At 38.8% G+C, this 23,116-nt stretch overlaps 1 protein-coding gene across 1 annotated transcript; it reads left to right on the top strand.

The window, feature by feature from the left end:
- Positions 1-977: 977 nt before the first annotated feature.
- On the top strand, positions 978-22,971 carry LOC131935171 (trissin receptor). Its single transcript, XM_059291540.1, has 6 exons — positions 978-1,503; positions 2,040-2,269; positions 10,146-10,352; positions 11,455-11,556; positions 22,283-22,413; positions 22,797-22,971. Exons 1-6 carry the CDS (start codon positions 978-980, stop codon positions 22,969-22,971), a joined length of 1,371 nt encoding a protein of 456 aa, XP_059147523.1.
- The last annotated feature ends 145 nt before the right edge of the window (positions 22,972-23,116 follow it).

Here is a 23,116-nt window from a genome sequence, read left to right as displayed (position 1 = left end):
AAAGTATCAGTTGTTATGATTTTGGAGTTAGCTTTCATAGAAGAATGGCTGTCCACAGAAATCGAGCCTCATCTGCCCGGGGGATCGAAATCGAGACTTTTTGGTTCAGCAACCATGAGCTTTACCGACTCGACCACTCCGACACACATAGACACAGAATATTCCCTCACGAATCGCTATACCACACGTCTCATCACACATAGAGACAAAATATTCCCCTCACGAAGTTGAAGTTTATTTACATGTCAGAATTGTTTCTGAACTCAAGTAACATATTTGACAATGGCTTACATTTCAGATAATTGTGCAGTTCGTTATTCTGCATGAACTAGTTTATATTCAATAATTTTTTGATTAATTAGCTTTTACCTAGATCTATATAATGATGATGACCAGTGTTTCTTCCAGACTTTTTTCTCAGGGGGGGGGGCACTTGAAATTTTCGGTTGGGGCAGTAGACTTTTTTCGGAGTGGGGGGGGGGGGCGGACACTGTTAAAAGTAATATTTTCTATATAAATTTCATTTCGTTCGCGCGGGGGGGGGGGGGGTAGATTTTATTCGGGGGGATATGCCCCCCCCCCACCGAAGAAATGCCTGGAAGAAACTCTGTTGATGACTTCAGATTAAAACTTCCATACTGACATAGACTCAGTACAGTGGTAACATAAGGCGAGGACTGGGGAGGGGCGAGTGGGGGAGGTCAATCGGAGACACCATTTCTGGTGGTGGGGGGTAGGGCAAATTTTTTAAAATTGTAAAGTAAAGCTGCCTCCATTTAAGTTGATACAAAATGGGAGAGAGAGTGACACCAAAGCAAACATGTGACGGGACATATGGGAGGGGGTGATTTTGACTGACGCCATTAGTAAAAAACGGGTGACACCCAACCTTGTGGTCCTATTGCTTTAGAATCGCCTAGTATCTGTCTGTATTTTGTCAAAAATTTCAGATAAACCTATCCCAACCGTGAACCAATATGATGAATCTAGAGACATTCGTTGACGTCGGCAACCTAACAAGTCAAAACCTCTTTAGTTTGAACCTACTCGATGACGTCATCTCCCTGCTGCCGTCACACAACACCATGACTTCACTCTCCTCACCCCTCACGCCCATGACGTCCGCCTCCTCCTACCCCTCGGAGACATCCTACGCCACCCAGGGAACCACCAAGACCGTATCCTGCCAGAGTAGCTACAGCTATGACGTCAGCAAGATCCCATATCCCAGAATCCCAACCCAGTATCCCCTGTGGGAGCTGGTCTTGAAGAGTGTGGTCAGTGGCCTGATCCTGCTCATCGCTTTCTTCGGCAACGTCCTCATCATCGTCATCGTCAGCCTCTCGAAGAAGATGCGGACGACCATCAACTTTTACATTGTCAACTTGGCGGTCGCCGACCTGCTCATCGCTTGCTTCCCTTTGTGGATTCACGTGACCACCTACGTCACTGGCGGCTGGATCTTAGGGGGCATTCTCTGCAAGTTGAACGCTTTCGTACAGAGTGAGTTGTTTCTTTCACGTCATTATAAAAGTTGAGTTATTACTTTTTAACATCACTTATATCCCCTTTACACTAATAGGGGAGTTTCGCCACTTGCATTTCATTCATTAGTTTAATTTTTCTCGCATTTGATAAAAGTAGTGGTTGAATTATTCCCCATTTCAAGCCTGCTTGTGGGTAAATTACTCCCGTCTACGCCACAGAAGTAGGTGAGTTATTCCCCTTTTACGTCACACAAGTAGTTGAATTATTCCCCTTTAACGTCACACAAGTATGTGAGTTATTCCCCTTTAACGTCACACAAGTAGGTGAGTTATTCCCCTTTTAAAGCAACGCACGCAATGCTCGCGCATTATCTCTATTAGCAACGCAATGTGCGTATTGTCCTGCTAACAGTTTTGTCCCTTTAACAATAGTGTCACTAACCAAGTCAACACAATGTCCTATCTCTAGTAGTGTTGTTCATTTAACAATAGTGTCACATTTACAGTTAGCACAATGTCCTATCTCTAACGGCCTTCACCTTTCGCCACCAGTCAGTGCCATGTGCGCCATGTCCTTCACCATGATGGCTATCGCCGGGGACAGGTTTTTCGCCATCGTGTTTCCCCTCAAGGCCCGGGTCACCCAGAGGAAGGTCAGGCTAGTGACGGCCATGGTGTGGGTCTGTGCCGTCTCCATCGGGGTGCCGCCCCTGCTGTTCTACACCTACACGGAGAGGCAGTGGTCAAACTACAGGGAGACCTTCTGTCATGACGTTTGGCCTGTAAGTTACTTACATTTTTAACACTCACATTTGGTCAGTAAAGTATCACGATTTTACACACATTTGGCCAGTAAATTATCACTATTTTACACACATTTGGCCAGTAAATTATCCCGATTTTACACACACATTTGGCCAGTAAATGATCACGATTTTACACACATATTTATCAAATAATGTACTTAGGTATTTTTTTACACTCACCGTATCGTGTAAAACATTCTAGAAGGTTCGCTATTTAACATCAATAAAATACGAAACATTAATCAGAAACCAATCAAGGAGAGACTGGCTATATAGCAGTAATAAAAATACGATCAATGTAAAGGTCGCTATGAAATATTAATAAGAAAATCACCAATGAGGTGGGAGGTGTGTGCGTGTGTGTGTGTGTGTGTGGGGGGGGGGGGTGTCCCCATTAAACAGTTAATCAAAAAAGACCATTCCAATATAAAAATGAACACGTCTATAATTCTCACTTGAACAAATAATAATTCACAGTACATCGTACAATCAATCAAATACTGTGAGCAAAGTCTTCTAGAGTCAAATAAAAAACACAACTTTAAAAGTATTTATTCCCCCATACAAAAATCATGTTTGATATTTTCGAGCGAAATGTTCATACCAAAAGTTGTTTAAGCAAGACGATAATCAGAAAAGGTTCACGTTTCACACATTCTTCATACGTCACTCGACGTCTATAACAGATCAGTTCGGGGTGGGTTGGGGGTGGGGGGGGGTTCAACTTCATTCACCACTGTCCGGTCACTTTAAGTCAATTATCCTACCCAGCGTATACCTAGGTGTGACATTAATGTCGCTCTTCACACCTACAGCCTGTCCCGTTTCAGGTGGTTAGGTGGAGGGGGGGGGGGGGGGTTAGGGTTTTGGGTGGGGGGGGGGATAACCAATTTAGTGGGAATATAGCGTCAGTTTTTAGATGACTGTTCTAAACATACATATACAATTATATTATATACCGATTCAGAAGTAGATTTAAATAAGTAACAGTGGTATTATGACAGTAACATTTTTTTACACAGGGGTCCATGGGGGGGGGGGGGAGTTGGACCTGACCCCCGCACCCTGCCTACACCACTGCGTCGCTCAGTGTTCATACGTAACGCTTTGTATTTACTCCACTCTTTCAATCATCTAAACATCTGATGTTTAAAAACACTCAAAAAAAAAAAAAAAAAAAAAAAAAAAAAAAAAAAAAAAAAAAAACTACAGTTAAAGTTTAATCTTCTATAACGTTAAACATTTTAAACATAATTATGACCATACAAATATAATAGCATTATAGGTTCCAATAGGTCAAGTATGTTCCGATGAAATCGATAGCTCAAGGGGCACTACTCCGTCTCTCGCGAATGACCTAGTTTTTCGTTCCATTTCCGCAAGGTTTGATTCGGTTCAAGAGTCGGACTTTGAAGTCCCTGACAGGAAGCCGGCTCGAATATTTTTATTGGCGCGTTGTTCTCGAATTTCCCAGAGATCATAGAAATACAGTAACAGGAAGTAGAGGGCAGATTTCAATATCACTAAAATTAATCTAACCCAGCTTAGATTAAATGTTTATCAATTACGTCGAGTTAGCAATGTTTATCTAAAATGCTGCATCACGTTCTGGTAACATTTAAAGGTACATTGTTGAAACCAGTAGTTATTTTATGTGCATTTTCTATGTATTAGATGAATTGTTGTTACTATTAATATGTTTGGTAAATAAAATATTTAGAAATGTCAAAACAATTTTCGATGTTCTTGTAGCCCCATGGTAATATAAACAAACCGGGACAATAGTCTAAAATTATCTTTCTCTATATATAATTCTCTTCATGGGGACCATGTGAGACACCACCACGTAAACGCACGCCGTTACTCCCCCGCTCTCTAGGCATATAGCTACCACCCCCACCATTCTGGTAACAAAGGTTCACCCCGAATGTTTACAATCGTAGAGCCCGGTCGAATTAGGGGCAAATAATTTAGCTTATACCCGATTTGAAACTAAGGAGAGGTATTAAGTTCTGCTAGATCTTTTCATTGTTGTCCGTAAACTGTCGTCACGGACTGATTCTTTCGCAATGACAGAGGGTTGGGGGGGGGGGGGTGGGGAAGTAGAAATGGAAGGGAGGGTAGTGTCGAATTAATTAACTATGAACTACTGAAAAGTAGAAAATAAATCAACTAAATAGCGGCGTATGATACGCCGCGGGTCAGCTCGTAGGGAATAATCGAACATGCGAGCAACGTATTGGCTTTTTTGTTCAATGTATTACATCACAAATAAATTAAATATAAAATGAAATATAAAATAAACCGGTAGTGATCTCCCCTAAACTTTCTCGAATATTCTTATATAAAACAACAAGGGGATGGTAACTGGGGATATAGTTATGATTTTTAATCCATTTTAAATACTAAAACTTTTAAAAATAGAATAGAATCTCAGTAAAAAACAATTGCGCACCAAGCGAACGCCTAATAAAGGTGTGTATAATAGTGCGCAATATTATTAGTACTTTTAAAATTTACATTAGTTTTTTGAGAAATCGGAAGTAGCGTAAATTACTACTTCCTGTCAACGGAAATTACTCAAAATTTAACAGAAGGTAGAGAATTAGATCTTTTACTTACATGTGAAATTTCATTTATCTATCTGAAATAGTACTCAAGTTATAGGCTTTTAAAAAATTCAAAGTAGGAAAAGTACCACTTCCGGTTATCGGAAATCGCTCAAAAGTTGATACGGATCTACGATTTTGATAAAATACTTATATATGAAATTTCATCAACCTAGCTGTAACGGTACTCAAGTTATCGTGTTTACACACGGACAGACAGACAGACAGACAGACACACACACACACAGACATACGGACAAGATTGCAAAATTATGTTTTTCCGTATCAGTGAGGTGTAAAACGTCGAGATTTGTAAAAATCTCGATTTTTTTTTTTGCACGATTACAATACTTTCTCTATACTACGTATATACGAGAAAGTAAAAATGTTTTTACTCATAAGCACTTAAAATAAGAACATAAATGTGAGAATAAATGATTTTATTCAAGGAAGAGAATACGTTTTTTATTTTATTTTTGTTTTCAGTGCGTTTAAAATGTTGTTTTTCTTATTTAAGAAAAATCGAGTGCGTTTAATATGTTGTTTTTCTTATTTAAGAAGTCTTTTAAACATTCTTTTATTTTTCATCTTTTTAGTTAAACGTACTAAATGAAGTTGATACCACATACGACTAAAAATAATTGCCTTAAAGTCCGTTCAGTAACTTGTCTCTACATGACAATTATCTGCCCCTTCTCGGTCCACGGTCGAACGAAGCTCAGGCAAAAAATTAATCAGCCGTGAAGAATAGAATTTTTTTTAACGTTGCCATAGTTGCTCTGGCGATGGCTAGAATTTAAATCTTGTTACCTCCCCTTTTATTATTGAGTTTAATAATATTAGAATTATATTTCTATGACTATATAATGTGAAATACAGATGAAAAATGAGACACTATTGCATTTTCATAGAAAACTTATCGATCTGGAAAGTTTGAACGAAACCGGTGCATTAGGAGTGGATTAAAAGCGACTTACTATTTATGCCACAAATCCACGTAAATCAAACTAACAAACAGACATTTGAACTAAATAAAAGCTTTCGATAATTTTTTTTTCTCTTGTTTTTTTTTGCCTCAGACATATAATTTACAGCGTCAGTTTGCCTTGCATGTTCGATTTAGTATTACAGTTTTCATCAACGGCTTTTGAGGACTGATACAGATTTATAATAGTAATACTTCTTTCTTACTTGTAGCCTACTTTCATTCATTTAAGATGGTTTACTTATACATAGATCTAATACAAAACGTCTAATTACAATTTTGTTTAAAAAAAACTGAAAATGCAAATGTGTAATTAAAAGATGATTCAGGGGATTTTTTCCCCATCGGCGTGGTGGGCTGGGGGGGGGGGGGGGCTTTTAAGTAGAGCTGAAATAAATTTGGGATTGCAGAGAATTAAAATGATACAAATTTTAACCAACCAGAAAAGTTATGTTGATTACAATGAGACAACATTCTTCCCTTTCAAACATCTTTATCTATAGCAGTCCTCCCACAGTTTTTTTTTTAATTTATTTTAAACATTTAAAATAGTAATAACAATTTATTTGATGGTTCTACACAGCTTAAAAGACATGAACATCAATTGTATTTATAGTAATTAAATGGAGAAAATAAAATTGCACTATACTAAAATAAGGTGTTCAAACTCTGTTTCTTTTCACTGCTTAGTTTACTGTGCTCCATCCTCAGCTGCGAAGTCAAAAGTTCACATTGTAGTCACCCATGGACAGAAATAGAAATGAACGTGGGAGAAGTGTCTCTGTAATACACATACTGATCTATCATTCCAACATTTTCCAGGACACAAAATTTACCTCTGGCGATGAGGGCACGCTACCCTGATTCATCCCCCTGTCCGGTTGGGTGTGGGGGGGGGGGGGGGGTATGTGTGAGGGTGGGTGATGTGTGTATCTCTTTCTACCATTCAGATTGTGCACTTTTAAAACCTGGGAAACAGAAGACTGTTCTAACGTTGATTTACTGGAGGGCTGATCGAGTGATGTTGGCTTGAGACTGTCTTAATTAAAATAAATACTTTATTTATTTTTCCATTTTTTTACATATATTTATTTAGTGAAGTGAGAGTTCCCAGTCTTTGTCTTAGCTCAGGGGTCGTCAACCTGCGGCTCGCGAGCCGCATGCGGCTCTTTTGATGTCAAGATGCGGCTCTCCAGCTCCTTGCACAAATATTAAAAGTTATATTATTTCACTTTCAAAACTCGCAGCGAATATTATACTGTAAAGAAACTCAACTTTAAACAGGATAAAAAAACTCATCAGAGAACAGTGAGAATAGGTGCAGTAAAAAAGTATACAGAGAGCTGACAGTCGCTTGTGCACTAGGTCCAGCCCCACAGCTGTGCTGTAGCCAGCCCCGTGACAACCATTCCATGCTTGCCACTGCTCAAGTGCCGACGTTTTTCGAATATCGTTGAATGGGGAATGTTATTTTATTCAGAATGCATTTCTCTATCTGTCAGGAATCATTAATTTGACCTGAGTGACGTAGTTTTTAAAAGTTATTAGCTTCCTACTGTTTAGCCGGCACTGGACGGTGGGGTACGAGTTTACCCTGCGTTCAGTGGGTAGAAGATAAGCCTAGTGAGAACCAAAGGACAGAAGCGAACTACACACGGTATTCAAACCAAGCCAGTGAGTCGGAGTTTGTTGAAGCCTGCCTGGCTAATGGGAGACACCTTCTGAGTCTGAGCCGGGGATATCCGTCAAGAAAAAAAAAGTGAAAAATTTAACAGCTACTGTAGTGGATTTCGATAGTCCTATAGTTATATTATTTGATTTCTAAGGTTAATATTCTGGCGAAACATATGTATGTTTTTATATGAATACATATTATTTTATATTTAATGGTATATATTTTAAATAGCAAATACAATTTATCTACCTAATCCTGATCAAATACCAAATACTTTTTAAAAAAATGTTAGTGGCTCTTTAAATACTGTGAAATTTTGAAAATAGTAACATTTGGCTCTTCCATCTCAAAAGGATGCCAACCCATATCTTAGCTTCGCTTGAAGGACAGCTTTTTTTTTAACTCGATGTCTGTGTATTTTGTAAATCAAATTCTTTTTTTTTTTTTTTTTTTTTTTTTTTTTTTTTTTTGTAAATCAAATTCTAAGATTACGATGACTCATGTGTTTTGGAGCATGAAAGTATGAATAATTTAATGATATCTTTTACATATTTTTGCAACCAAAGTTTTTGATAAAGGCTGCAATTTTGTTTTATTTTCTTATTTTTTTATTGCATTTAAAAGCTATATTATAAAATGCTTTAAATATTTATTTTATTATCCACATCTTCCCTCATTAGTTTTGAATTAAGTTGACACTACATAGGCTGCGACTAAAATCCCGTTAAAACCCGACCAGGAGCTAGCAATTCCTAAAAGAAAGTTGCCTGCCCCTTCTCAAAGACAGTTATCGGCCCTTTCTAGGTGGCTGTTCATAGGTAGAAACAGAAAATCAACCAGCCGTGACAAACAGTTCACCTTTGTCTGCTAGCTGATCGAGTGATCGCTATTATTTAATCTGTTTTTTAACCCTTCATTTCGAAATCGTTTAATTAATTTTTAATGACCAATTTAGCATCTAATAAAATTAGAAAATAAATATTCTTGCGCTGGAAAGTGTGAATAAAATCGCTGCATTAGAATTGAGTCTAAATTAAGTTACTAAATATACGATAACTCACAATAAAAAAAAATCAAACTTTGGGAAATAAATAAAAGCTGATAAAAAGCGCGATACGCTATACAATTCAATATATAGGCCCACCCAGAGAGACGAGGTCACATGACACATAAAACACCAATTCATATTAAAATATAACCAATTTAACTTTGTCCTATGTAAATGGTGGGTGAAATTGTCGGGTTGATTTAAGTAAAGACAAATATAGATTTAAAAGGTAAAAAATGTTTTCAAGCTCCATACATTTGCAAATTGTGAAACATTTTTTCTTTAAAAATGAAATGTCTTTCTTTTAGCTATTATTTAAAAAAAAATTAAACTATATTACCCTAAAGGCAAAACGTACAAAAATGAATGTTGTCGTTCCTGTGATAGGGTATTAAAATAGTTGAATGAAAATAGACCTCAGGTAATGGTCCTATCTGATACGGTATTAAAATAGCTGAATTAAAATCGACCTCAATTGATGGTTCCCGTGATACGGTATTAAAATAGTTGAATGAAAATCGACCTCAATTGATGGTTACTGCGATACGGTATTAAAATAGTTGAATTAAAATAGACCTCAATTGATGGTTCCCGTGATACGGTATTAAAATAGTTGAATTAAAATAGACCTCAATTGATGGTTCCTGTGATACGGTATTAAAATAGTTGAATTAAAATAGACCTCAATTGATGGTTCCTGTGCTACGATATTAAAATAGTTGAATTAAAATCGACCTCAATTGATGGTTCCCGTGATACGATATTAAAATAGTTGAATTAAAATCGACCTCAATTGATGGTTCCCGTGATACGGTATTAAAATAGTTGAATTAAAATCGATCTCAATTGATGGTTCCCGTGATACGGTATTAAAATAGTTGAATTAAAATCGACCTCAATTGATGGTTCCCGTGATACGATATTAAAATAGTTGAAGTAAAATCGACCTCAATTGATGGTTCCCGTGATACGGTATTAAAATAGTTGAATTAAAATCGACCTCAATTGATGGTTCCCGTGATACGGTATTAAAATAGTTGAATTAAAATCGACCTCAATTGATGGTTCCCGTGATACGGTATTAAAATAGTTGAATTAAAATAGACCTCTATTGATGGTTCCCGTGATACGGTATTAAAATAGTTGAATTAAAATCGACCTCAATTGATGGTTCCCGTGATACGGTATTAAAATAGTTGAATTAAAATCGACCTCAATTGATGGTTCCCGTGATACGGTATTAAAATAGTTGAATTAAAATCGACCTCAATTGATGGTTCCCGTGATACGGTATTAAAATAGTTGAATTAAAATCGACCTCAATTGATGGTTCCCGTGATACGGTATTAAAATAGTTGAATTAAAATCGACCTCAATTGATGGTTCCCGTGATACGGTATTAAAATAGTTGAAGTAAAATCGACCTCTATTGATGGTTCCCGTGATACGGTATTAAAATAGTTGAATTAAAATCGACCTCAATTGATGGTTCCCGTGATACGGTATTAAAATAGTTGAATGAAAATCGACCCCAGGTGATGGTTCTATCCGACGGTTCCTGTGATAACGGCATCCTGGCTGAAAGAATCTTCTGGGCAGTGGTCATCGCCGCCCTCAACTGGATCCCCATGCTCATCATGACCCTCATCTACACCGTCATCATCCACCGGTTACGGTTTAGCCGGATGACAAACAACAACCACATCGGAATATCAGCCGTACAAAGCCGGTCTGCTAGAAAGGTAAGTGGTTATATCAGCCATACAAAGCCGGTCTGTTAGAAAGGTAAGTGATTCTCCTCAACTTTTACTTAAGGGGTGGGGAGGAGGGAACTGGTTTGATAAACATGTGACACAACCTCCTTCGTTTGTGAATGTTTACCATCACAATTGACATTAATTTTCATTATTAATCAATGTATAACACGACGTATTAAAACATTTGAGTCATCTTGACCTGAGATTTCAAAAATTACAATTCGCCTTAGTTTCCCCAAAGTGAGCCAGGTACCCATCAGAGCTGGGTGGACTCAGACACGTTTTTATTTACTCGATCCCTGGATCTGAACGCAAGACGTTTCGGGCTAGCAGTCGTAAGTTCTACCATTCCCAATCTCTGCTTTCTTCATGAATCCACTTCTCTACCTAGGTTATAAAGATGATGTTTATTCTGTTGGTGACCTTCATGAATCCCCTTCTCTACCCAGGTTATAAAGATGATGTTTATTCTGTTGGTAACCTTCACGAATCCCCTTCTCTACCCAGGTTATAAAGATGCTGTTTATTCTGTTGGTAACCTTCATGAATCCCCTTCTCTACCCAGGTTATAAAGATGCTGTTTATTCTGTTGGTAACCTTCACGAATCCCCTTCTCTACCCAGGTTATAAAGATGCTGTTTATTCTGTTGGTAACCTTCATGAATCCCCTTCTCTACCCAGGTTATAAAGATGATGTTTATTCTGTTGGTGACCTTCATGAATCCCCTTCTCTACCCAGGTTATAAAGATGCTGTTTATTCTGTTGGTGACATTCACGAATCCCCTTCTCTACCCAGGTTATAAAGATGCTGTTTATTCTGTTGGTAACCTTCATGAATCCCCTTCTCTACCCAGGTTATAAAGATGCTGTTTATTCTGTTGGTAACCTTCATGAATCCCCTTCTCTACCCAGGTTATAAAGATGCTGTTTATTCTGTTGGTGACCTTCATGAATCCCCTTCTCTACCCAGGTTATAAAGATGCTGTTTATTCTGTTGGTGACATTCACGAATCCCCTTCTCTACCCAGGTTATAAAGATGCTGTTTATTCTGTTGGTGACATTCACGAATCCCCTTCTCTACCCAGGTTATAAAGATGCTGTTTATTCTGTTGGTGACCTTCATGGCGTGTACCGTCCCCTTTCAAGTGGTCACTATATACGAGAACTACAAGGACAGAAGAGCTAAAGTAAGTTGTTAAAGGTAGATGATCTCTGGGTTAAAACTTAGATTAAAGAGCTAAAGTAAGTTGTTAAAGGTAGATGATCTCTGAATTAAAACTCAGATAAAAGAGCTAAAGTAAGTTGTTAAAGGTAGTGTGAGGGTGGGGATTTTAAGAGGCCGGAACGAATGGATCCAATAACACACAGTTCAAGTTCAACTATAATTGTTCTTTATTAAAATGATATATATGTTCAAGTTTCTACCTAACTGATCTACACTGTACTATTTACTTCTACTACTGACTGTTCATACCACATGCTACCTACTACTACGCACTCCCATGACCAATCCTAACACTAACTGTTCTCTACATTCTACAACCTAACACCTTCTACCTTCGCTAGCCAATCATGATCTCCTAACTATATACCTTCTCGGCCGTCTCTGACCGCTACCTAACAACTCCTGGCCCATCGCTCTACTGCCCCACGCCTCAGTGGTCAGCTGACCGTCCCACGTGACCGGTCAGCCCTGTGCGCCCATTGGCCTCTCTAACCAACCAACTAGGCCTATAGTCTGTTTCTGCTAACCTATACCTGCTAAACATGTCTGACGTAATCTTGCGTCATCACATATCTCCCTCCCTTTCTGTAGCTGACAAATTATATTTTTCAGCGTCTGCTACTAATCTAATACATCAACAACTATCTATCTTACTACTCTATTCTATCCCTAACATCAATCATATAAATCAAATACAAAATGGGACAGCACAGTTTAAAAAAACATAAAATCTGTGTCTGTGTTCCTGAAAAAAAAAATGTCATTGTTCTAGTTCTCGTGTAAGTATCTTGACGTTGAGTTTTTCTGCTTGATAATGTATGTCTATGTTTCATGGTATGTGTGAATTCCAATCATGTGTAACTCAGCTCTGGCTAGGTTGTCGTGTACTGGCCTTGAGCCAATCTTAGTGGTAATGTGTAACTGGTTGAACGGCTCAGCGAGCAGTGTAAGTGTAGGTGTAAGTTATGTAATTGTTGGCGTTCCTCTGTGGTGGGTGGGTTGTGGCGAGTTTTGATGTAAATTTCCGTGAGGCGGGTGTATGCGTAACTTCGTTGGTCAATGTGATGACGCAACAATCTCAACGCTGGTTGAGATGTCCACGTAGACTGGTTACACGATGAACTGGAGCTGTCCGATGCGGTGGCGAACAATGACATAACGTTCCGACGCTGGGAACTTGGACGATGGATCTTCTACCCTTTGTATGTGCCGACGTAGGTGTATGTAGCTGGCGGTCTGTTATTCAACCCCAGTGCGGGGGCGAAGCGGTGGCGATGCGTCCGCTGTCTTGACCAGGGCAATTCTCTGTTAAGCAAGGCTGTTCGCTGTCCAGGTAATTCAACGTAATCAGGGCTTCAGGTGGCGGCATTCTTTGAAGTGTCTGCTTCATCTCGTCTCATTCTGAATTAGCGTAGTGGGTCTGAAATGGCATTTCGAGACTATGAGCAATGGCTTTACGTGAACAATTTAGTGCCCGCGCAGACAAGTATTCAGACAGAGGTACCTTCCATTAAAAAAACTCAATCCCAAATTTATACGTGCTGAACATTTGTCTGGCAGCACAACAACATATAAAAATAACATTACAACATAACCAAATAAAAAATCAGTACACTCTAATCTAACAACAATCTGTAAAGCCTAATAAACTCAATAGACGTAAACACTACTAGAGCTTAGAAATAGCTTCACAAAAAAGAATAGACATGTAAGTGTATATAAATAATCGTGCCGTTTCAAATAACATTTGAACACGTAATCATATAGTGGAGCAGCTCTCACTATCTGACTTCTGACAAAAAACTGGCTGGCTTGACTTAATGACTGACTTCACTTATGACTTCAGTAGCTTGCCTTATTTCACTTTAACTGACTTCAGTAACTTCACTGACTTCAATTTACGACTTATTTCCCATTCACGATTAACTTTACTTCGACGATTTCAACTACTTCCATTTGCCGACTAACTTGACCTAGACGACAGATTTCACTGACTGACTTCAATTCAACTTAAAAGACTTCACTGACTGACTTAAACTTCGACGACTTAAACGTCTTCACTTTGACTTCAATGACTTTTCCTTGACTTCAACGACTTCAATATGACTTCAAATACTTCACTTTGACTTCAACAACTTCAATATGACTTCAAATACTTCACTTTGACTTCAACAACTTCAATATGACTTCAAAGACTTCCCTTTGACTTCGACGACTTTAAATAACGTCTTCACTTTGACTTCGACGGCTTAAACGTCTTTCCTTGACTTCGACGATTTCCCTTCTTCACTATGACCTCAACGACTTTAATATAACTTCAAAGACTTTTCTTTGACTGCAACATGACTTCAACTACGTCACTAAAGACACTATGACCTCAACTACGACTTCAACAACTTATTGACTGACTTGACTGACTTCAAATGACTTCTTTGGCTTCAGTTCTGACTTTTACTTCACGCCGATTTCTCGGCGACTTAATTCCTAACATTCTTGATGACCAGAGTTGTATGACCTATGTTCTAGTTGCGTGACAGCGTGTCGGCCAACACGTTTTGTGTGCCGGGGACAGGAACAATGTCAAATTGATAATCTTGTAAGCTCAGTGCCCAGCGTACCAGTCTTGCGTTTGACAGCTTCTTTGTTTTTAGTGCTTGTAGGGGCGCGTGGTCGGTCTGTAAAGTGAAGTGTGCACCGGCCAGGTATCTGGCAAACTTGTTTATGGCCCAGACTATGGCCAGACATTCTTTCTCAACGACTGCGTAGTTTTTCTCAGCTGACGACAATTTTCGGCTAATGTATTGAACTGGGTGGAGTTCATTGTTAAATTCTTGTAAAAGACATGCACCTATACCGACCGAAGAGGCATCCGTGCAGAGGATAAAGGGTTGATCTGTATTTGGTAATCTGAGAATAGGTTCCGATGCGAATGCTTGTTTTACTCTGTCTAGTGCTGTTTCACATTTTTCTGTCCACAGTAGTTTCTTATTCTTTTTGTCCGTTTTTGTTAAATTCGTTAGTGGCTCTATGATGGTGGCGAAATTGGGTATAAACTTCCTATAGTAGTTACACAGACCGATTAAGCTACGGACCTCTTTAATTGATGTCGGCACGTTTATGTCAAGTATTTTATTCACTGTAGCTTGGAGTGGCTTTTGTTGACCCTGTGAAATTGAGTGACCTAAAAATTCTATCTCTTCCATTCCGATCTCTATTTTGCTAGGTTTAGCAGTTAGTCCATGCTGCTTTAATATTTCCAGCAGTGTTTCCAGTCCTCTCACATGCTCTTGCCAGGTGTTGTGGAACAGACATATGTCATCCAAGTAGGATATGAGGTCGTCTCGACCTTGTAGTATTTTTCGCATGAGTCTGTTGAAGGTAGCCGGTGCGTTCATTAGCCCGAAACTCATGTACTTCCACTGGAACAAGCCAAATGGTGTTATAAAGGCTGTGAGGTGTCTCACATCTTCTTTTATTGGTATCTGCCAATAACCCCTGGATAAGTCAAGCTTTGTAAAGTATTTAGCCTGTTTAAGTTTAGCAAATAAGTCTTCTGGATTTGGCATTGGTTCTGCGTCTGGTATTGTAATGCTGTTCAGTTGTCTGTAATCAATACACAGTCTAAGGTCGTGGGATTTTTTCTTTACCAATACGATAGGTGCAGCATATGAGGAGTCGGAATGTTCTATTATTCCAGCTTGTAATAAATCCTGGATTTGGTTTTGTACGTTTTCTCTGTGATGTATGGGTATGTTGTATGCGGGCATTTTGGTTGCTCTAAGTGAAGTCAACTTAATATCATGGACTATTGTATCTGTTTTACCAGGTTGTGGGGACAGTACCTCTTTAAATTTTTCTAATATTTCCTTGATTTGTTTTTCGATTTCTGGCGGCATTCTGCCGATTTTTATATCTTGCCATGTTTCCTTGCCAGTAGGTAATGTGTATATTTTGCCGATCGAGTCTGTGTCATCTTCGTGTAACTCTGCGCAGTTTATTGTTGCCGTTTGTTTAATTTCCAGCTCTTCTGGTCTTAAGGTGTAAGGGCTCAATATATTTGTGTGAAACGTTTTTTTATTCCCCTTTATTTCGACTTGGTAATCTACATTTGAAATTTTGGCTGTGATTGTGAATGGACCCTGCCATGCAAGCTGTAATTTGTTGTGCTTAGAAGGTAACAGTATTCTGACCGGTTCCCCTACTGTGAACTGACGTAGCTTTCTATTCCTGTTCACCCTGTGTCTTGCTATTTCTCCCTTTTCTTGTAGCGCGAGCTTTGCTTCCTGGCGTGCATTGATTATATTTTCTCTAAGATTGACAATGGCTTCATATGTTGTTCTGGTTTCTTGTTCTATGTTCTGTTTGTAGAGAAGTGTCCTAAGTATATCCATGGGGCCTTTGGGGTTGGCGCCGTAGACGAGTTCGAATGGAGAAAATCCAGTAGAAGAATGAGGTATTTCTCGGTAGGCGAATAGGATACATGGTAGCATGGTATCCCAGTTTTCTGGGTTGTCTTTAGAGACTTTGTCTAGTAACGATTTAATGGTGCCGTTTAGTCGTTCACACACGCCATTGCTTTGAGGGTGATAGGGCGTCGTGAATGCTTGCTTAATCCCCAGCACACTCGTGAGTTGTCTCGTTAAGTCGGAGGTAAATTGTGTGCCCCGATCTGACAGTATGGTGTCCGGGAACCCGGTTCTTGAGAAGAACGTGAGTAGAGCGCCTGCTATATCCTCAGATGTTATCGTCTTTAGTGGGAAGGCTTCTGGCCAACGTGTTGCAAAGTCGACTATTGTGAGGATGTATCGGTGACCACGTTTTGATGGGGTAGGCAGTGGTCCTATGATATCTATCGCTATTTTTTCGAATGGTCTGTTAGCTAAATCAGTGGTTTGTAATGGGGCTTGGGATGGTCTAGTGGTATCTCTATTCCTGCATGTCTGACATGACTTCACGTACTGTGAGATGTCTTTGTCCATGCCCGGCCAGTAGAAGGTAGTTTCAATTCTTTGTTTTGTTTTCTTTCTTCCCATGTGTCCTGCAAGTGTAAGGTCGTGTGCATGGTGTAGAATTTGTGGTCTGTATTTCTGTGGGATTACTAATTGGTTTATTTCTTGTCCTTTGCTTTTATATTTTCTTTGCAGCGTGTTATTCTTAATAAAGAAAGAGTGTTCTGATGACCTCGATGTAGTGATTGAGTGTTTACGGGCGAGTCTAAATATCTTTTCTAGTGACGGGTCTTCTTGTTGTGCTAACTGAAATTTTTCTGGTTCCCAAATGTTTTTGGCCTCAGTATTATCCATGGCGTTGTTATGTTGGTCTTCTGCTTGATGACTACTTAGGTCGACGGGTGGTTCATGACTTTTGTTGCTTTCTCTTGCTTTTCTTGCTTGTTCTCTTGTTTCGACCATCTGAATTATTTCCCTTTGTACCCAATCGTCGATTTCCACTCGGGAAATAGTTTCGTTGTTCACTATGTTTCCGATGATCAGATCATATGATCCATTGTCAGTGACCACAGCAATTACACGACCAGTTAGATATGGGGTTTGAATATTGATCAATGCCGTTTTGTATTCTGCGATTATACCGCCAAATAATTCCACATTTACATATTGGCCTGTATATTGGCATGTTTTAACGAATTTGGCTTTTACTGCCATTGTCGAACAACCAGTGTCTCGAATTGCGTTTACTATCTGTCCGTTTACTTTAGACTTAAATGTTGGTAACGAGCTTGATGTGTTTAGTAGGTGGATTCTTTCAACTGGTTGGTTATGGTTTTGTGAAGGGTTGTTTCTCTGTGGTCTCTGGTAAGGTTCGTTCCTTGAAGATGAGCGTTGTTGGCTTAGTTGTTCTAAGTAGTTCACTCGAGTTTCAACTCTAAATTGTTTCACACCTCTAATATTTCCTAATATCACATCGTATGGCCCGTTTTTAAAAACAGCTGCTTCAACTGTTTTACACGCTGAGGGTGTGGCTATGGTGACTATAGCTGTTGGCCAAACATATGTGCTGCCTCTTGAGCTGTGAACACGTTGTGTTCTGCCTGTGTATTGGTGGTGTTGTACGAATGTGTTACGTACTGCCACTGTTGAGCAGTGTGTGTCCCTAATTGCTGTGGCGTATCTGCTATTAATTTTTGACGTAAATGTCTCTGTTCTTTTACTGGCTTCTGTAAACGATGATATGAATGCTATTCTATTAATCTGTCTATATTTTGGTCTGTTGCGTTGTGCATCTTGTTGGCGTATATCATAATATCGTATTCTGCAATTTATTTGTTTGTGGCCTGTTCTATTACAATAGTAGCATCTGACACTGTAATTGTGTTTTTGTTGACTGTAGTTAATCTGAATGTTGTGATTTGCGCTATTATGTTTTTGGGGTGTATGTGGTGTTTCACTTTTTGTAGTAGGTATTTCGCTTGCTTCACTGAACGTGTCATCTGAATCTGAGTCGTAGGAATAGTAAAATGTTGTTTGGGCTATCTGGTTGTTATTATTAGTATCTAAACTTTGCACCGTTTCTTGTTTGGCTTGGTGAAGTTCTCTCATTTTTTCTCTTTCTTTACGAATTCTTTCTGTTTCTTCTTTAATTCCGGCAAGTTTCTTTTCTAACTCGGCATCTTTCTTTGCATCATATTCTTCTTCATTTAACAAGGAATCTGGATCTCCGGTTACCTTATAATCTACAATTCTATTGATCAAATCTTCCATAGCATCTGGATCATCTAGAGTTTTTGCGTCAAATTCTTTAACAGTTAATAACCAGTCTCGATTTTCTGTTGTCGTGTATTGTCCAAGCCTAATAATCAATTCATCCAGAATATCTGGATCCTCAATAGTTCTTGAATTGCTTTTCACTTTGACTGTATTCTGAACATTTATATCTAGTAACGAGTTATCAATTCTACCTGACTCTTCTAGGCCTGACTTAAGTTCAGTTTTAGTGCCCACTTCGTACAATGGAGGCATTTTTAAGGGTAGTGTGGTTGAAGAAACAGATAAGAAAGAGGCAGAAAAACCGCTGGCACCAAATATCCAGCACAAGTCTAAACCCAAACGTTTAAAAAAAATTTTGAAGGTACTTATCTTTTTGGACATGTTGACTGTTTCCTTGTGTTGTTAATCCAAACTCGTTCCGGTTGAAGAAACCCGCTGTTGTGTTGAGTTAAGGAAGCTGTACAACAGTACACTCCGTCATGAGTAAACCGATATGTACTGTCTTTCCTGTCCTCGACCCGCGCTCCACCAGTTGTGAGGGTGGGGATTTTAAGAGGCCGGAACGAATGGATCCAATAACACACAGTTCAAGTTCAACTATAATTGTTCTTTATTAAAATGATATATATGTTCAAGTTTCTACCTAACTGATCTACACTGTACTATTTACTTCTACTACTGACTGTTCATACCACATGCTACCTACTACTACGCACTCCCATGACCAATCCTAACACTAACTGTTCTCTACATTCTACAACCTAACACCTTCTACCTTCGCTAGCCAATCATGATCTCCTAACTATATACCTTCTCGGCCGTCTCTGACCGCTACCTAACAACTCCTGGCCCATCGCTCTACTGCCCCACGCCTCAGTGGTCAGCTGACCGTCCCACGTGACCGGTCAGCCCTGTGCGCCCATTGGCCTCTCTAACCAACCAACTAGGCCTATAGTCTGTTTCTGCTAACCTATACCTGCTAAACATGTCTGACGTAATCTTGCGTCATCACAGGTAGATGATCTCTGGGTTAAAACTTAGATTAAAGAGCTAAAGTAAGTTGTCTAAGGTAGATGATCTCTGGGTTAAAACTTAGATTAAAGAGCTACAGTAAGTTGTTAAAGGTAGATGATCTCTGAATTAAAACTCAGATAAAAGAGCTAAAGTAAGTTGTTAAAGGTACATGAACTGTGAGTTAAAACTTACACAGATAAAAGAGCTAAAGTAAGTTGTTAAAGGTACATGAACTGTGAGTTAAAACTTACTCAGAATAAAGAGCTAAAGTAAGTTTAGGCAAGAGCTTGAGTAGGGTAATAGCTCAGTAAAAGTACACAGAAGAGCTAAAGTAACTTGTCAAGCGTGTATGGGCTAAAAGCTTTTAAAAGCTTTTACAAATTAACTCAATCATCAGAGATAAAGTCGTTTACAATGGTACACGAACTAAAGACCATGAAAGTTCGAAGGTCAAAAACTTACACATAGTTATAAAGTAAAAAGTTCAATTTGGCAGCTCTTAAAGAAACATAAGCTACGAGTAACCTTTAGAAATAATGAAATATTAAACACCACTGAATTAAGGTAAAGGATTGTTAAAATACGTAGATTTGTTAACAAAAACACTATTGCTTTAGATAAATAAACCGGGAGTGATCTCCCCTAAACGTTCTCGAATATTCTAATATAACACTACGTGGGATGTCAACTCGGAATATAGACATGATTTTTGTTTACTTAAACTTTTAAAAATAGAATAAAATCTAGTAGAAAAAAAATTGCGCACCAAGCGAGCACCAAAACCAAATGTGCGTAATAATGCGCAATATTATTAGTACTTTATAAATTTACATGCGTTTTTTGAGAAATCGGAAATAGCGTAAATTAGTACTTCCGGTCAACGGAAATTACTCAAAATTTGATAAAAGGTAGAGAATTAGATCTTTTACTTACATGTGAAATTTCATTTATCTATCTGAATTAGTACTCAAGTTATAGGCTTTTGAAAAATTCAAAGTAGAAAAAGTACCACTTCCGGTTATCGGAAATCGCTCAAAAGTTGATACGGATCTACGATTTTGATATAATACTTATATATGAAATTTCATCAACCTAGCTGTAACGGTACTCAAGTAATCGTGTTTACACACAGACACACAGACACACCGACACACACACACACACACACACACAGACATACGGACAAGATTGCAAAATTATGTTTTTCCGTATCAGTGAGGTGTAAAACGTCGAGATTTGTAAAAATCTCGATTTTTTTTTGCACGATTACAATACTTTCTCTATACTACGTATATACGAGAAAGTAAAAAACAAATTAATTAAAAAAGTCTAGTGACATTTATGCGCAATTTCCTTATGTTATCTAAAAATAGCTCTGACGTATAATGCTGGGGTGCGTTCAAGCTAGAAGAACGATTGGTTTGTAGGTGTTTATGTAATTTTAAAATTTGTGCCCGAACGAGAGGATATTTTTTCTTCGGCAATATTGTTCTAAATTATGGCAGGAATCGATTGGTACATGTTTCAAGTCGCTAAGTGGTCTGGTTGCCGAGATATGGGCAAAAAACTGCATTTTTTCGAGGTTTTTTGGCTTTTCCGGGAAATACATGAAAGAAACCCGGAATTTTTATGGCCTATGCTCATCCTCGTAACTTGCTTAACATAATTGCTTTGGAACTAGTCATCGATATTGCTTCGTTGAGGAGGAGATACGACTTAAAGCTGCGGACACACATCCATCCATCCATCCATCCATTCATTCATACATCCAGAAATGACGGGTTAATAAACGCAATTCTCCAGAATGGAAATTGCGCTAAAAATACTCGTAGGTTTGAATTGAATTTTTTTAAAAGGGTAAATATAGGAAAATATATTTAAATAGCTTTCATTTTTTTCGAAATATTAAACATTCGAGTAAAAAAATTATTTCACAATAATAGCGATTGACGCGAAATATAAGGTAGTGAGACTCGGAAAATTAAACTAACATGATGTCCATATATTAGACCAATATTATGTCCATATATTAGACCACCATTATATCCACATACTCGACCACCATCTGTATGTCCACATACTAGACCACCATCTGTATGTCCACATACAAGACCACCATCTGTATGTCCACATACTAGACCACCATCTGTATGTCCACATACTAGACCACCATCTGTATGTCCACATACAAGACCACCATCTGTATGTCCACATACAAGACCACCATCTGTATGTCCACATACTAGACCACCATCTGTATGTCCACATACTAGACCACCATCTGTATGTCCACATACTAGACCACCATCTGTATGTCCACATACTAGACCACCATCTGTATGTCCACATACTAGACCACCATCTGTATGTCCACATACTAGACCACCATCTGTATGTCCACATACTAGACCAACATTATGTCCACATACTAGACCACCATCTGTATGTCCACATACTAGACCACCATCTGTATGTCCCCATACTAGAACACCATTATGTCCACATACTAGAACACCATCTGTATGTCCACATACTAGACCAACATTATGTCCACGTAACAAACCACCATCTGTTTGTCCACATACTAGACCACCATCTGTATGTCCACATACTAGACCACCATCTGTATGTCCACATACTAGACCACCATCTGTATGTCCCCATACTAGACCACCATTATGTCCACATACTAGACCACCATCTGTATGTCCACATACTAGACCAACATTATGTCCACATACTAGACCACCATATGTATGTCCACATACTAGACCACCATTATGTCCACATACTAGACCACCATCTGTATGTCCACATACTAGACCACCATCTGTATGTCCACATACTAGACCACCATCTGTATGTCCACATACTAGGCCACCATCTGTATGTCCACATATTAGACCACCATTATGTCCACATACTAGATTACCATCTGTATGTCCACAGCTGTCCTCCTGGTACCAGCCTGTGCTGTTCACATCCACCATACTGATGTATGCGCATAGCGCCATCAACCCTATCATGTACGGCGCCATGAACAAAACCTTCAGGACGGGGTTTCGACACCTGCTGGGAAGGTGAGGGTCGACACTTTAAACTGTGTCCTTGTTCAATAGTTTATTTCCAACGTTGTTTCATAGCTTATTTTCTACTTCAATTATAATTTGTTTTTCAATAGGCTACTTTCATTGTTACTTGCTAGCTCATTTACTATTTCAATTTTTTTGTGTTAAATTATTTATTTTCAACTATTTTTGCTAGCTTATTTTCTACTGAAATTTTTTGTTGTTTGAAAGTTAAATTTTTTTGTGCTCAAATTTTATAATTGTATTTTTAGTGTGATTAATCGATTATTTTTAACGTTGTTTACTTAACCTTAAAATATCAATGCTTGTGCTACTATGTAAACATGAAAATATGTGCTGATCTACTAACCTGACACGGCCGGGTTTCGTTCCAGGATCCGGGGGGAGAAGACGTACGGCTGGGACTCTCAGATCAACATGGCCGAGTCTCTCAGGGCCAAGACAGCACCGGCAGGTCAAGGTCGACTGGACAACACCAACGTCACATCCGTGTCGGAGCTGGTGCACACGGCCTCAGTCCTGAGCACGGTGGTCTTGCCCAAACATTGAGGTCTGGTCGTGGTGGAGGTTTACAGTACCACGACCAATAGCCGGGCCTGGTCGTGTTGGAGGTTTACGGTACCACGACCAATAGTCGGGCTTGGTTGATGCCAAGTCTTACAGTATAAAGACAAGAAAACGACGAAGCTTTAAT

Source organism: Physella acuta, unplaced genomic scaffold, assembly GCF_028476545.2.
Source record: "Physella acuta isolate Inbredline_101_S28 unplaced genomic scaffold, ASM2847654v3 ptg000133l, whole genome shotgun sequence".
NCBI lineage: Eukaryota > Metazoa > Mollusca > Gastropoda > Physidae > Physella > Physella acuta.
The sequence above is the reverse complement of the archived record's forward strand: the minus strand, read 5'-3'. Positions and strand labels throughout refer to the sequence as shown.

Bases quoted from the DNA above. Each gene is read 5' to 3' on its own strand.
- LOC131935171 (XM_059291540.1), top strand. From the start codon at position 978: ATGATGAATCTAGAGACATTCGTTGACGTCGGCAACCTAACAAGTCAA. The intron at 10,353-11,454 runs GTAAGTGGTTAT...TTCTCTACCCAG, and splicing joins AAAGCCGGTCTGCTAGAAAG to GTTATAAAGATGCTGTTTAT. The intron at 11,557-22,282 runs GTAAGTTGTTAA...GTATGTCCACAG, and splicing joins ACAAGGACAGAAGAGCTAAA to CTGTCCTCCTGGTACCAGCC.